Here is a 16015-nt window from a genome sequence, read left to right as displayed (position 1 = left end):
TCAATGATATGATCGCGAGACGTTCGTGTTGTCGTGAGATGCGACCATACCATTGAAGTCATGCAATTGTTCATTATAAATGGTATGGTCGCATCTCGCGACGGCACGCTCGACTCGCGACTATACCATTTATAATGAACAATTACATCTATCAAAAACAAACAACTATACTACCAAAACAAAACAAACAAGTGTCATGCTATAAAGAAACTAACAACAAACAATGTATTTCAGAACGGAACGAAAGTATACCAATAACGGCCTCCATCGTGCTCATGGTTGTGTCGTTCTGTCCGTCGTTGAAGTTTTGTCTTCGCCGTTTAGAAAGGAGGAGAATACCAAGAAGAGGAACGGAAAAAAAAGAAATGATACAAAAAAAAATGGAAGAAATTATAATAAATATTAAAGACATTCTTAACTTTTCACATGCCATCACTCGCTGACGTGAAAAGATATTTTTGTCCGAAAGGGTCTATAATTTCATCAAATTTTGAGTATATAAGAGTGTAAATTATTTTAGAAAAAATCAATTTTAATAAATCATGCCAACATTTTAAATATATGTTTACTATTTTTTCTCCACTATTTGCCTAACTTATTATATTTGAATCAATGGCAAGTAGGGATTATGTTTTAAAAGTAAGATTCCTACTAACATAGGATTAGCTCATATATTGATTGATCCCTAGCCAAGGGTACAATTGTTCTGTTATGTTCATAACATCAATGAATATTTAATGAAATCATAAAACAATAGACCTTTCAAATATTTAAGGAAAAAAAATATTCCATTGAAGAAATTAGATGTACTTGAAAACTAGGTTCATTACAACAATAGAGGTCATATAAAACAATTTAGCAAGATTTATTTTTAAAAAAATGTGTCACTTCAAGACAAAGCTAAGTCTCTTCAAGCTGTTTGAACATAATGAATAAAGTTAAAACAAATATAAAAAACCAAATGTTGTTTTTTTTAAGCATGGTCTCTAAGAGTTTAGTAAAAGGTTCAGCACATATGTTGGTTCATCGCATAATTTCTTGTTGCACCCAATTTGCACTGCTGCTCTGCGGTAAACATGTGTGACATCAATTTCAATGATAGATATATTTGTATCGATATAAATGCTTGAAAATGATTAGCCAAAAATGTATAACAATCCAAGTACAAGGCATTCTCACTTGACCAAATATGATTCATCATTGGAAAACTTTGTTTGGTTTAGGAATCTCATTGCACGAGCGAAATAGGAAAGCTTATCCATGTAAACATAAAACATTGGTGACTCTAGTATAATCAGCCGAATAACAAAACTATCTGAGGCTACTGATCTTGTTTTAAAAACTCAAATAGATCACTGAAATTTGTAACTGACTTAGATAACCCGTTAAAAGGCTTCAATAGCTCTTTCGAGTAAATAATTGCAAGGTAGAACAAAATTCAATATTCTATTAGAGGGTTTGGGAGAGTCAAAGTGACAAAGTGAGTACTAACAGAAGGGGTATGTAGAAACGTTACAATAATTTTACCATATAGGATATACTTGAGACTTTACTGTAAGTTCAATAGTCTGTTTTAGCCTTTCATGAAACTTCAGTGGGCTATATGACTCTATTTTCTTATATACTAAACCCTAATATTATATGTGCATGATTAGCATGAGACTACAAAAGTTTGAGAGCTGGTTCATTAACTTCAATTGGCTCTATTGTTATACAGAAACAAATACTGAGAGCTGGTTTGATGTAGGGCTATTTGGAAATAATCTAAGTTGTTTGAGAAAAAATATTGTTTGATGAAAAAATTGATTATATGGGGTTACTTTGCTTAAATGACTAAAATCATATTTATATTAAAGTTGATATAAAAACAAAATATAGGTATTTTGGTATTTTAGTTGATGATGCGATAAGGAGTTATTTGAATAAATCCTTTATCAAACAAGGCCTAACTTTGTAAACAGTTATACACAAGCAGAAATTGAGCAAGTCACTCACAGTGAATAATCTTGAACATGAAGTTCCCTCTTCACTTTTTTCTTCCAACCCCACGACGAAAGCTTTCTGTTACCAACCATAATCTCTTCTTTCCCAGTTGTTACTACTGGAATTACCAAATCTTGAAGCTGAATATTGCTGTTGATCAAATCTAGCTGATCTGTTTGAAGCTGTACTTCCAAAACGAGGTGTATAAACAGGGGAGTAAGAATGTGGAACAGAACCATAATAGTTATTTCTAAACATAGTTGGTGTCGCAGGTGATCTCTGTTTATTTCTCCTAGGAAAGTCTTCATAATCTTCAGGAATCCAACCACCTTTCTTTTTCGAGACTGGTGGAATAGAAAACCCTTCATCCAGTTGGGACTTCTTCCTTCGAGGCTTACCAAAATTAGGAGGCATAGATTTATTTCCTTTCGGGTCTTTATTTACTTTACGGATTTTTTTAGTAGGAGTTGCTGATTCATGGTTTCTCTTCCGTGTCTTCTGCAGAAATCAAAACAAGATAAAATACTTGAGGAAACAAGTAAAATTACTTTTACGCCTCTAAGACCTTTTCATGTTCAAATAGGGGGGGTAGTGAGGGAGAAGGGTTCAAATAGATATTGTTTGGAACTAAAATTAACAATAAGGCAGATCTTGCAGGTCAAAATGGGTTGTCAACATGACAGTAATTTTTTTAATTGTAGAATGAATTGCCTATAGTCATCCCAAAAATGTAAACAATGAAAAAACTCCAGAATCTGACAATAGTATAAGGCTATATTTGTTTAGGGGTGGAATTGAATTTTTTGTCAATTCCTATGTTTATTGAAAGAGTGCTGAAACTGAAATTCACATTCCAATTGAATTCACACATACAAATTTTCCTCCACCCCAATTATATTCTTCAATGGTTGGAATCACGATACTTGTGATTTTTTAAACATATAATTTTAAATATATACAATTACAAATCTAAAATGAAATTGGAAAACATAAACTAGGTTTAACATAGAGCAATCATCATCCTATTTAGCGCCAGAAATTACCTTTGTTGAAGAACTTCGACATTCACGTGCAAAATGTCCTTCTTCGCCACACTTGTAACAAGACCCAGCAATGGTAGATTCACCACGCGATTTTCCACGTTCCTACATAATGAACATTCCCAACAAATCATCTCAAAACGTGTGATCCATTCACAGATATGATTTGAAATATATACTATTATAATACTTAAAGTGAAATTGGAAAACATAGACCATGGCCTTGCTTGATGAAGGGTTATATGGATTTAATCCGAATATCTATTATCCCTCCATCAATCAAATCATTCAAATCAACAACTGAAAGACAAAATTAATCTTAATTTAATTTGTTTATTGCATTTAAATCCTCAAAAAATCCACTTTCTCAAACATTTTTTTCTGAAAAAACTGATTATTTAGAGAGAAAAAAGCTACATCAAACAAGCTCCACGTGAAACAGGGTAACCATCATCTTATGTAGGGCCAGAAATTACCTTTGTTGAAGAACTTCGACAATCACGAGCAAAATGTCCTTTGCCACACTTGTAGCAAGACACAACAGCATTAGATTCACCAAGAGATCTTCCACAGTCCTACATGATGAACTTTCATTTACCTCGCAAACTTCCCATCCCAACAAATAAAAAATAATATGCAGAAATACCAGTTTCAGATAGGTCTATTTAAATTGCATATTTATACAATCTCAAATGTGTCTACATAAGCAAAAGCCTTGGTTACATATCAGAAAAGATCATTATATAATTGTTTATTCATCTTAATCTAACAATCACACGTCAAGAGAACCTTTGAGTTGGAAACTAACTTACCAAGCCATCGTGGCCTATCTCCCCACACCTATAACAAGATACCACATTTGGACCAGGATCGACGATATTAGCACAGCAAATATGACCTGAACTCTTGCAAAAATAACAAGGTATTTCCTGATGAAGATTGAAAGAGAGTGAATCAAAACAAATAGTATGTTGGTAAGAAGAATGTATTCTCACTCCCAAACCACAAGATAAATAATAGAACCCTTATAAATATGCTTGTAATTTCAAAATGAAAATGGGGTAAGATGCAAGAACCTTCAAATCATCAGCAAAATAGCTATTTTTGCATGAGAACATATCATGACCAGAACCTCCACATTTTAAGCACATCGAAGACTCGTGAAACTTCCCCTTGTATTTTTCTGGACATTCTTTTGAAAGGTGACCCCCTTTCTTGCAGATAAAGCAGTCCCGACCCTGGAAAGAAAAGTATATTTTAACCTACATAATAAATCAAGTGCCAGAATGGAGGAGATGCATCGCCTAATTGCATTAAATAACATTCATTGGTCACCAGCCAAAACCCAAAGGTTTAGTTGTAGATGGAGAGAAGTTGTCAAACCAGACATTGATATAACATACATAAGATGAATTAAGTTTTCTTTAACAGACCTTTAAGCATTGATTTGCCTTATGCTTCAAACTTCCACAAACAAAGCATGGCTTTGCCCGCCTTTCTGAGGTACAGTTAGCAGTTTTATGCCCCTCTTCTCCACAATTGTAGCACATAACCCATCCACCACCTTGAAGATCAAAATATCTTGGTCCGCGCTGGTAGAACATTAAAATAAGACAGACACCAAGCCTTCATTGAATAGTTATTGACTGCATCTAAAAATGACAGCAAACATATAATTTCAACTCACAAGAAGCTTCTTTAGAATGACATTATCAGACGTCTCAACATGGCTTGTCTCCACCAATTTAGTAATCTCAACATCATTTACTGTGTCATTTCCTTCTTTCCTTGTGACGTGCACCTTGCAATTAACAAATGAATAAAGTAAAACTAAAGGAAATGAGATAATAAGAAATGAATCTACTAGTTTTGACTTTTGGAGTAACATACCCATTATTTTATTTATTTATTTAGGAAGCTAACAAAACCCAAAGACCCCCACTTCAACTTAAAGTGAGAATGGAAGCGTGACCTTTGGTCTCCAAGGTACCAACTCTTACTACTTGAGCTAGCTAATGAGTTACATTGGGAGCAACATACCCATGTAAATTCTCAAAATAACAAACTTCAACATGTTTGTTTAACAGATAAAAGTATAGACGCCTATACTAATAGGAAACAAGAGGCATAACATTCAATCTAGAGCAATATCAGCTAGACAGCTACTCATAGATCCAGAATCTACTCCAACCAAGGGGACAATTATACTAACTAGGACAATCAGAAGTTCACACAAATTAGCAGATTAACAACTCAAATACAATGCTTACAATTTCCTCCGGTGTTTCGGTCTTCTTTTTCTTCTTAATCTTGTTAACAGCCTTAAGCTTCTTCTTGTCATTCATGTCATCTGAATCTTGGGTTTTTGGCAACAACCCGTCTCCTCCGTTCAATGCGGCAGAAGCAGCACCGCTACTAGTGGCTAACGGACGTGACATCGTTTTTTCTACATTCTTAAGACTCGAATCTTCGTTGATCTCTTGATCATCGCCACTGTCCGGTTCAAAAACGAAGTTTGATAACTTTGGTGCGTCTCCACAATCTTCTTCGTCATCCTTGTGATGGGACTCGGCCGCTTTTCTATTATATTCTCTCCTTTCCATTACAATACATAAAAATGAAGAATCGGAAAAGACGGAGCAAGATCTGCAGTTGCGAAGTAATATCAAATGAAAGAGCAAAGGCAAAGAACCCTACTTTCTGAATGCTGAAGGATGGATTTCTCAAGCTACGATCCACCCCCCTTGCCCTTGGCAATTCGCCGAGGAGTAACCGACTGAATTAGGGTTACTATTCCGCAAATCTTACCGGGCCCTTTCGAAACTTTTCGGATATTGGTCTAGAATCTAGATCTGATTATCTGAATATTCTTTGTAATTTAGATTATAATTATTTTAACAAAACAAAATCTTTATATTTTTTAATTTTTTTGCAGATACTATTTTGTTACATATCATTATAATTCTAAACCCTTTTTTTAATCATATTATCAAATTAGAAAGTGAACCAAAAAATATATTTGTCAGCATTTGAATTTTAAAATAATATATATATACTATAATGCTTTAAATTGTTTAGATGGTAAAATTTTGACAAATTATATATTTTTTTTTACAATTATATACTATAATGCTTTAAATTGTTTAGATGGTAATAATGAAATTGGTTTATTATTATTATTAAAATTTTGACAAATAATAATAATAATAAGCTCATTTCATTATTATTGTTATCACTATCTATATATATAATGATGCTTAATTTTTAAAGTGTCTGAATTGTCGGGTCGAGTGCTGTGGTTAATTTGGATATATGTGAGAGTAAATTGATACTTGGGTCGGATTGTGGGTTTACCCGCCCATAAAAAATTTACCGTAATATTTTTTTCACGGATTTTTATATTATTACTCGTGCAAATGCACGGGATACATGCTAGTTGTAATTAATGATTCTAGTATTCTTATAAAAAAAGAAATGCATAAAACAGTTTGTATGTGAGGATGCCATTTATGAAAAGAAAAACATTTAAGGTTTAACAGTTATTATTGTTTGTAATTGTTGTCACTAGGAGAGGAAGGGTGCTATGCTAGCTCCTCCTGACTTGAAATGAGGATATGATTAGGATTGAAGAAGAAGCTTATTATTCTACTCGTTATATAAACCTAATTAATATATACATGAATGAAGATGAGAATAATTATAGTAATTACAAAACAGAGAGATGACAGACAAACCCTAAGATTGTTAAAAGGTGGAGCAATGAGGTCCATGAAGTAATTCAATCTAGAGCTGCACTTGTACAGTTTCATGCCCTTGCAATGCTTCACCAGGTATGTTGTGCAATTCTTGATGTTCTTGATGTTAGTATTATGGAGGATGATTTAAGCTGCCCAATTTCAATCTATTTTTTCTAATCAGTTCGTATAAAATTGAACCACGCTATATGTTTATATTATTATGCTAGTGATTGTTGTAATGTATAGCTGACTTAAACCTTTGTATATTAGCTAGGAAAGACCTAAATATGAATCATCTTCTCTATCTATTTATTAACTAATGTTGCAGTTGGATACATCATGCAATTTTTCTTCTATCATGAAGAGACTTGTCTAGCTATCATAGTAATTTGGTTGGCCTTCAGGTCAAGTACAAATTGAAGAAAGAAATCATTAAATTATTGGAGGAGGCCCTACTGTACAGTATCTGTTGGAAAGAAGCTGGTGTAGATGTTTGGTGTGTATGAGTAATGATAGTTGCACATAAGTTGTCTGTTTTTATCATGCTGATATAATATTTGAGTGGTTTATAGTTGTGTAAGTGTTTGTAGTTGTAATTGGTTGATCTTCTATTGTTAGTACAGCAATAGAAGAAGAACATATATTGAAGCATCTTAGGAAAAGTATCTATCAACGTACTTATGTTGATACAATGACACATTTGTCAGGTCTATGAAACTTTTCTTTTTCCTTCTCTTATTAGAAGTCTTCTTTGTTTACGTAGAATTTGGTTAGATTTTGTTGGTTGTTCTTTTCACTGCAATATTCTATATTGAATGCAAATACTTTATAAAGATTGTGTTGAAGTAAGCGGGTGATGAAAGGAGACTTTTTTTCCATTTTCTTTTTTTTTAAAAGGTCAGTAGCGATTGGTTACATTACCAATTGTCATAGCCTTAATAAACATCGATTGGTACTAAATCAATCGCCATAGTGAGCAGCGATTGGTTATTACACCAATCGCTATAGGCCTATAGCGATTGGATATCTACCAATCGTCGTTGCCATTTCAGGCAATGGCAAGAAGACTTCTGTCGATTGAGAGCGATTGATATATGATCAATCGCTATAAGCATATAGCGATTGGTTTACCAATTGCTATATGGTCTTTTTTTACTAGTGCTCGGATTGCTGTCTATCTGGAACAAATAAGACTAGAGAGATGTAGTCGTGCCTTTTCACTAGTTTGCGATACAATCAAATGACAAATAATTACGCTGAGAGCTTTAATAGTCAGAGCATGAATGCTATAAAATATCTCATAACAACATTAGCTGAGTATTTACGATTCAACTACAAGATTGGTTTCATAATAGAAGAGAAAAATCTTCCAACCACACATCACGTTTATCTTCATATTATGAAAAGTTCTTACGTGAACAAGCCGAGAAAGCCAGATTCTACAACATTAATTCGTTTAAACGATTCGAGTTTCATGTGAATGATGGTGAACATGATTTTCAAGTTGACTTATAAACTCGAACTTATATTTGTAGGGTATTTGATATATCTGGTCTTCCTTGTACACATTCCTTGGCTATTGCCCGTTACTAAAAATCTATTCCATATGAGTGTTGCTCAAGGTTAGAGAATGATTGCATGTTTAATTATAAGATTGAATTTATATGACTTAAATATCATTTTTAAGGTTTACTTAACTAAAGCGTGGTGCATGGAATATGCGGAGACATGTTATCTAGTTTGCAATGAAGATTTTTGGGATATTTCAAAAAATATCAAGGAACAAGTTTGCCTAAAATCTCTACCAAGGTTAAGAAAGGTCGGACAATAATAAAACGTAGGCCATCACAAGGTGAGCCTCGTAAGGAACAGAGACGGTGCAGCTCATGTGGCGGTCGAGGCCATAACATGGCAACATGCTCAACAGTGATGCCTGCACCATCTACTACAAGACAACATGTGTCACATTCTCTAAACCATCACAGTTTAGTGCACAACCTTCACAATCTAGTGCACAATCTTTGGCGCATTCTCTAGACAAAATTTCTTTTGATTAAGTTGTCTTGTTTGTATTAAATCTTAATTGTATTGTTTGTTTGGATTGAATCTCAATTGTATTATTTGTTTGGATTGTATTGTTTATTGAGAAACTTGCATTAATGATATTGGGCTGGGGCGTGGGGCGTGGGGCGTGGGGCTAGGGTGTGAGGTAAGGCGTGGGGTTAAGGGGATCATACTCTGTGGTTTGGCCTAATTTCACCTATTGATTGGAATGCTTCTTGATTTTATTTTTGAACAATTTGGTGGATGCCATTGTACTTGGTTATTTGATAACAATCTATTCTAAGCCAAAAATCTCACTATTTTATACACAAATATTTCATAACAAAATGTATATCTATTCATAATAAAAATGTATATCTATTCAATGTAGATTACGAGTTTGTAATTTGGTGGAATAACCTTATTGACCATTTCTTTTTCCAAAAAGTCATGTTTTGGGTGATCACATTTGATACATCCAATGAGGCAGTAAAGTATTCCATATATACATAACTGTAAAAACAACACAGTCCCCAATTTGGTTGTCTTTGGGACTATTGGGTGTGGTATTATAGAATATGACATATTCTCCAAGTTGAACCGCGACAACCTGGCCTTTTCGATATAGGTGAATCCCTGTTCAAGCATATATAAAATCATTTAACACATTGGTTTCATGAAGTCGTCATATACAACCTTTGGGAAAATTTTCTGTTCGCAGTCATATACGTATGTGCACCAATCTTTTAGATGAACTTGACACATGACCTAGTGCTTCAGTTTCAGGTTCATAAGGACATACATGATATCAACAGTATTCCAAGAAGTCAAATATCTCTCAGCATCACCAATTAAATATTCCATGAATGTTATGTCGAAGTTGAAGCTTGTAGGATTCGCGGCAAAGATATCATAGTGATTCTCGAACTTCTGAGAGAGATGACAATTAGCTATTATGAATTTATTTGGATATGTCTTAGGGAAATCGACAACCCTTCGTCTCATTAGGGAACATATGACATATATCTCCTGCGAAAAAATTATTGATTAAGCAAGAGTGGGGCGCAAGTCCAAAGACCCACGCAAAATGCACCATGTGTGGGACGCAAGTCCAAAGACCCAAGCAAAATGCACCTTGCGTGGGGCGCAAGTCCAAAGACCCACGCAAAATCCACTTTGCGTGGGGCGCAAGTCCAAAGACCCACGCAAAGTCCAAAGTATAATAAAGAACAAAAATACTTACAACATCGTTTAACCATTTTTGAGGCGTGAATAGTCTGGTAAATAAACAATGATTTGTTCGTAAATAATCACATCTTTGAAGTCTTCATCCTTACTCTTCAACCATTTCTTCAATTCCTTCATTTTTTCCTTGTCATAATGTAAAAGAGGATTAACTGTTACCGGATCATTGAGTTTAAACATTTCCCAATAGGGTCGGTGTAGTCCCCTTCTCTGAAACTGTTTTCCAGCAAATTTTGATGGAGTCAATTCTTTCACATTCTCCTCATTTTCCTCCTTCTTCTCCTCATTATCCTCCTTCTTCTCCTCATTATTCTCCTCATTCTCAATAGTCTTCTCCTCCTCCTTCTTCTCCTCATTCTCAACGGTGTTCTCCTCATCATTCTTCTCCTCCTTTTTCTCATCATTCTCAATCGTCTTCTCCTCATCATTCTTCTCCTCCTTCTTCTTCTCCTCATTCTCAACATTCGTCACCTCATCATTCTTCTACTCCTCCTTCTCCTCATTCTCAACATTCTTCTCAACAATATTCTCCTCCACATTCTCAATAGTCTTCTCCTCCTCATCATTATTCTCCTCCTCTTGGCCATAAAAATACAATTTGCGTGGGAGGCAAAATGGAATTTGTATGGGACGTGGTGCTTAGGGCATGGGAAACAAATCAACCTTCTTGGCCATCTCCTTCCTCCTCCTCATTTTCGTCCTTCACAATCAAAAAATTAGATTAATATACATTTAGTGTGGGGCTTACGTGGGGCGTGGTGCGTAGGGGTGATGCGTGGTTCGTGGGGTGGTGCGTGGTGCGCAAATCTACCTTCTTGGCCATCTTCGCCTTTGCCTTCCTATTCTTGGCCAACTCCTTCTTCTTGGCCAACTCAGTTGCCTTCCTCCTCTTGGCCAACTCCATCAGCCTCTCCTCCTCTCCTCCTTCTTCTTCATCTCATCATCCTCATTCCTCTTATTCACCCCATTCCTCTTCTCATCCTCCTTCCTCTTCTCATCCTCCTTCCTCTCTTGCATCTTCTTCTCCTTCTTCTTAGTATCATGTGTAGTATCAGCCTCCTTAAACTCCTCCACTAATTCAACATTCTTTTGTTCCTTTATTTCCCCTAATAATGTGATTATAAGATGTTGATTCTTCTTGATGAGCTTGATTTCAGTTTTAATCTCATTTACATCATTTGTCATCTCATCAATTTTGGCATCAGTATGGGCTTGAGACACTCAATTGGGTGCACTAGATGTAGAATTATCTTCATTGGTTTGAGAAGTGGTCGTAGAAGGGAGAGAGCTGTCTTGGCTAGTTTCATTGGTAAATTCAGGGTTGGGGAGCTAAGGACTAATAAGTTTGGCGATCTTTCCTCTTTTCTTTCTACCCTGACCCCAAAAACTTAGCATCTCTTCTTGGCCGACGGTTTGGGAGTCATTCATCTTCTTCACAACCTTCATTCTTTCTCTTTCTCTTTCTCTTTCTCTCATCCAATTCAAAAAATTCATCATAAATGTTGTGTCTCATATCTTCAAAGTCGTCCTAGAATACTTCCTCTTCTCCTCCAAGACTCATCAATTTTGTTGAGAACATTGCACTTGTGGAGGACATTGAAAACCTCCTATAGGGAATAACTCCTATAGGATGTATAAAGCAATATCCTTAGCCTTGTAGGATCTTGTCGTGTCCTTTTCACAAATTTGGGGACAAATGTATTGATAAGCTCATAGGTCCACACTTGGAAGGCTAGTGTAAACTCATGTAAAGTATAAGTGATATCACATACGTATTTCTTCTTCCATGTTTTCTTCTTGGTGAGATATAACCCCCGGAGGTGTTTCATATCTTTGTCAATATCATTCAGGATTGCTCTGAAGGACACCTTTCCCCATGGAAATTAGAGGAACATCTCTATGTCCTCCACCATGCGAAAGATTTTCAAACTTAACTTCCTTCTATTATCAGTTGCGAACAGATACTAGTAAATGATGAATATGAGCCCCATCTTCCATGAATCCTCTTTATCAGAGTATTCGACGAAAATGGCTTCAACCTCTCTCACTCTAACATTCATTTACCCTTAAAATATTTGCGGACAAGGGTGGACATTCTTCAACCTCCATGTTTTCCATCAAAGGAAATCTGCCAAAGTTGAGACCTATCACCAATGCATAATCCTTCATGCCTCAACAGACCAACTCACCATTGACCAAGAACCTTATCTCATTCGAATTTGAGTTGATTTTCCTGATAAGCATCTGAGTATAATGCACTTTCTCTCATTATGTCCACCTCTAATGTTCTCTCATAACTATAATTATAATATTATATATATAATTAAAATAATAATAATTTTTTAAATTTATTTATTGAAAGAAATTATTTAAATAAAATTTTAATAATAATTACAATAGATAAAATCATTTTTATATAATTAATTTTAAATATTATATATTAATAATAAAATTATAAAAAATTAATTAAAATTTTAAATTTTAAAATAAAATAAAAATTTTATATAAAATAAATATTTAAAAAATATTAGAATAGTTAAATATGAAATATTTTAATAAAAATATATTATTAAAAAATTATAACATGTTATAATATATGTTATTAAGTAAAACGTTATATTTAATTTGATCAATTATTAATATATAATATGTTAATGACTTTGTCTTATATTATTTATGTTTGATAAATAATTTTTTTAAAAATTGAATCATTCAATTATTTTTTTAAAATATATATATATATATATATATATAATTAATATGATAAGATATAAGATGTTTATATTTTATTAAATTATGATTTCAATATTCTATATGTTTAAACAATTATAATATAAAAATAATAATGTATTATATTTTTAATTAAATAAAATATAATGAAAAATAAAATAAAACTATTAATCTAGTTTCATTTACAAACTAATATTAATAATATTAAAAATGTTATCGATTAGGGATGGCAATGGGTACCCGTATGCCCGATACCCGTGGGTACCCGATAGTCAGGTTCGGGTATTTTAAATCGGGTATGGGGCCGGGGTCGGGCATGGGGTATGAGAGAAGATACCCGATCGGGTACGGGGTCGGGGATGGGGAGTGTGTAAAACCCAAACCCGATACCCGATACCCGATTATATTAATATGAAAAATAAAATATATTTTTTATTATAGTTTAATGTGACATTTCAAATATCTCATTATTACAAATATCATCATTAATATTTTGCTCTTATCCATACTCCACTCAAACATTATTTCTTTATATTCCCCAACAAGACATTATTTCTTTATATTCTCCAAAAAAGTTATTTCTCTCATCATCTTCAAATTTTCTTTTGATAATAAGATGTATTTCAATCTCAACACTCTTCATATTCAATCTTTAACTTTTTTTTTAATATTCATTATATTTTCTTCACTCTAACACAACCAAGTTCTTATTTTTTCAAGATCTTCAACATAAATACATAGGTAAGTAATGTTTTTGTTTATTTTTTTAACATTCATTCTAACTTTTCTTCACTTTAGCAACAACAAAGTTCTTATTTCTTTCAAGATCTTCAACATAAGTCAATATTTTGTTTTTACATTTATTCTAACTTTTTCTTCGCTTTAACAACAACAAACAAAGTTTTTATTTTTTTTCAAGATCTATAACATAAATACTTAGTTAAGTAATGTTTTTGTTTATATTTTTAACATTTCGTTATTAATAATTTTATTATTTATTACAGTTATTATGTTTCTTTTTCTTCAACTTCTACATTTTTTAAGTTTTTAATCGGGTAATGGGGTACCCGTCGGGGATCGGGTACCCGTTGAATCGGGGATGGGGATAACATTACATATACCCGTCGGGGTCGGGTTCGGGGTCGGGTAGTAAAATGAAAATCGGGTTCGGGGATGGGTACTTCACTACCCGACGGGTAGGGTACCCGTTGCCATCCCTATTATCGATGCTTTTGAAAACGATTAATATATATAAAAAACACTACACTTTTATCAATCATACTCATTCTCATTTCACACCTCTATCAATCATATTTCTATTCACGTCCCCTAATATAAATTATTCATACATATGTAATATTATAATTAGTTAAAATAAATAATAATTATATTTTAAAAAGTAATAATAATTTTGAAAAGATATAAATAAATTATCTATTTAACTAGTAAAATCAATATGTAAAGAATAATTATTACTTAGGAAATGATGGTGGCTTAAGAAATGATAATTGAGTTATTTAATAGGAGAATCTTATACGAATATCTATACATTTATTATAAAATAATCAAAAACAAAATAAATTTTAAAACGTCATTTAATTGACTACTTAAAAATTAAATAAATATTTATGAAATTATCTTTAAAAAAAATAAGTCTAATCAAAAACTAAGTAAAAAATCGATCAAATCATATCTTATTTATGATTAAATTTTTTAAATTTCATTTAATAATCAATATTTAAATCATTTATATAAATTAAAATTATAAAACAACAAATTTTAAAATTGGCCAAAAATTTAAAGTAGAGATCATCATTGGGCATGTAAGAGTAAGCGTGATAGTCATTTCCCGAGTGTAACCAACCCAAAATCAAAATAGAATCTCTAAATCGTGTTTAATTATGCAAAAACATTTTTCTAATTTTATAAATATTAGGTGGCCTACTCTATTTATTTAAAATATTCAAAAACACTTTCAAAAACAAATTCAAGAATAAAACGACTATTTAAATATTTTAAAAATAGAGAGCGGTATATTTCGAGACGTGTTACCAGTTTGCTATAGGGCCTTTTTTTTATCTCTTAATTTTATTTTAATGTTTTTCAACATTTAAAGGTTCTAAATTTTTTAAAAATATATAAAAAATAGAAAATATCTTTAAAATATTTATAGAATATATTTATTAAATAATAGTTTGAATTTATTTCTTAAATCTATCTTTTTAATTGATATTTTCAATCATTCATCACTATTTTGGACTTCTATCTCAATGTGACATTTATTTAATATTTAAAATTTTAAAATGTCAAATTTAAATAATGTCTAGAATTGAATAAATAAAACGTAATAATTCAATTTTTAAATAGTCAAAACTTTTGTAAAGTAAATACCTTTCTTTAACGAGTAAGGAGTGCGTTTCTAAGTATCATCAAATATTAAACTCAAAAGAATCTCTACAATTAAGTTTATACGTTTATACACACGTAAAACATATTTTTGAATTTTTTAAATCAAGTGACGACTCTAAAAATAACTTTAAAAATAAAAAAAGATGAAGCCATTTAAAATTTAAATAAATAATTTTAATCAAATTTAACATTCTCATTTCTTTTATGAAATAAATTTTTTATAACATCACTGCCAATTTAAAATTTTATAAATTTTTTCAAATATTACTTTAAACTTAATTTAAATGAATGGGAGGGAGGGAGAGAGGGAGAGAAGGAGAGAGATAATTGTGAAAAAAATCGGAAAACCGGTAAATCCAACCGATAGTTATCCGGTTTCATTTTACAGTTTATTGGTTAATTGATTTTAGCGGTTCCGGTCAACTAGTTTTTTATCGATTAAACGGTTCGATTTTCGATTTACCTATTTTTTTAACGGTTTAACGGTAAGCCGGTAATAATTTAATTATATATTTTTATATTTTATAATTTGTATTAGTTATTCTATAAATAATAGATATATTGTAAATAATATTTAATAATTTATAAAACAAATTTATTTTTAAATTATATATTATAATTTTATAGAATTATTTTAAGAAAACATTATAATTTATAAAATTTTATAAAAATAATTTATTCAGATAACCATTATTTTATTATAACTTAACGATTCAATTACCCATTTTATCTATTGAGAAACAGATTCGATCATATTATGTCTATTGAATCGTTTATAACTTAACGATTCAATAGACATAATGAATTTGAATTTTCTCAAGAAATATA

The 16015-nt window shown here is 32.1% G+C and overlaps 2 protein-coding genes across 5 annotated transcripts; both read right to left on the bottom strand.

Annotated features, from left to right (window-relative positions):
- Window positions 1–769: 769 nt before the first annotated feature.
- Window positions 770–5849, bottom strand: LOC124921670 (protein AIR1-like). Of its 4 annotated transcripts, none has more exons than XM_047462354.1 (9): window positions 5294–5849; window positions 4711–4824; window positions 4457–4615; window positions 4100–4261; window positions 3836–3952; window positions 3500–3598; window positions 3027–3128; window positions 1996–2481; window positions 770–1065 (listed from the first exon to the last, which is right to left on the bottom strand). In XM_047462354.1, exons 1-8 carry the CDS (start codon window positions 5624–5626, stop codon window positions 2065–2067), a joined length of 1503 nt encoding a protein of 500 aa, XP_047318310.1. In that variant the 5' UTR covers window positions 5627–5849; the 3' UTR covers window positions 770–1065; window positions 1996–2064. The 4 variants fall into 4 exon arrangements, with proteins under 4 accessions (XP_047318310.1, XP_047318311.1, XP_047318312.1 ...); XM_047462355.1 differs by having other exon boundaries at window positions 770–1060; XM_047462356.1 differs by having other exon boundaries at window positions 1996–2478; window positions 5294–5848.
- A 4205-nt stretch (window positions 5850–10054) lies between these two features.
- LOC124922107 (cilia- and flagella-associated protein 251-like) lies at window positions 10055–10952 on the bottom strand. Its single transcript, XM_047462835.1, has 4 exons — window positions 10860–10952; window positions 10712–10748; window positions 10559–10626; window positions 10055–10495 (listed from the first exon to the last, which is right to left on the bottom strand). Exons 1-4 carry the CDS (start codon window positions 10950–10952, stop codon window positions 10055–10057), a joined length of 639 nt encoding a protein of 212 aa, XP_047318791.1.
- Between the last annotated feature and the right edge of the window lie 5063 nt (window positions 10953–16015).

Source organism: Impatiens glandulifera, chromosome 1 (genome assembly GCF_907164915.1).
Source record: "Impatiens glandulifera chromosome 1, dImpGla2.1, whole genome shotgun sequence".
NCBI classification, from domain to species: domain Eukaryota; kingdom Viridiplantae; phylum Streptophyta; class Magnoliopsida; order Ericales; family Balsaminaceae; genus Impatiens; species Impatiens glandulifera.
Note: the sequence above shows the minus strand (reverse complement) of the source record. Positions and strands in the feature narration are given on the sequence as shown.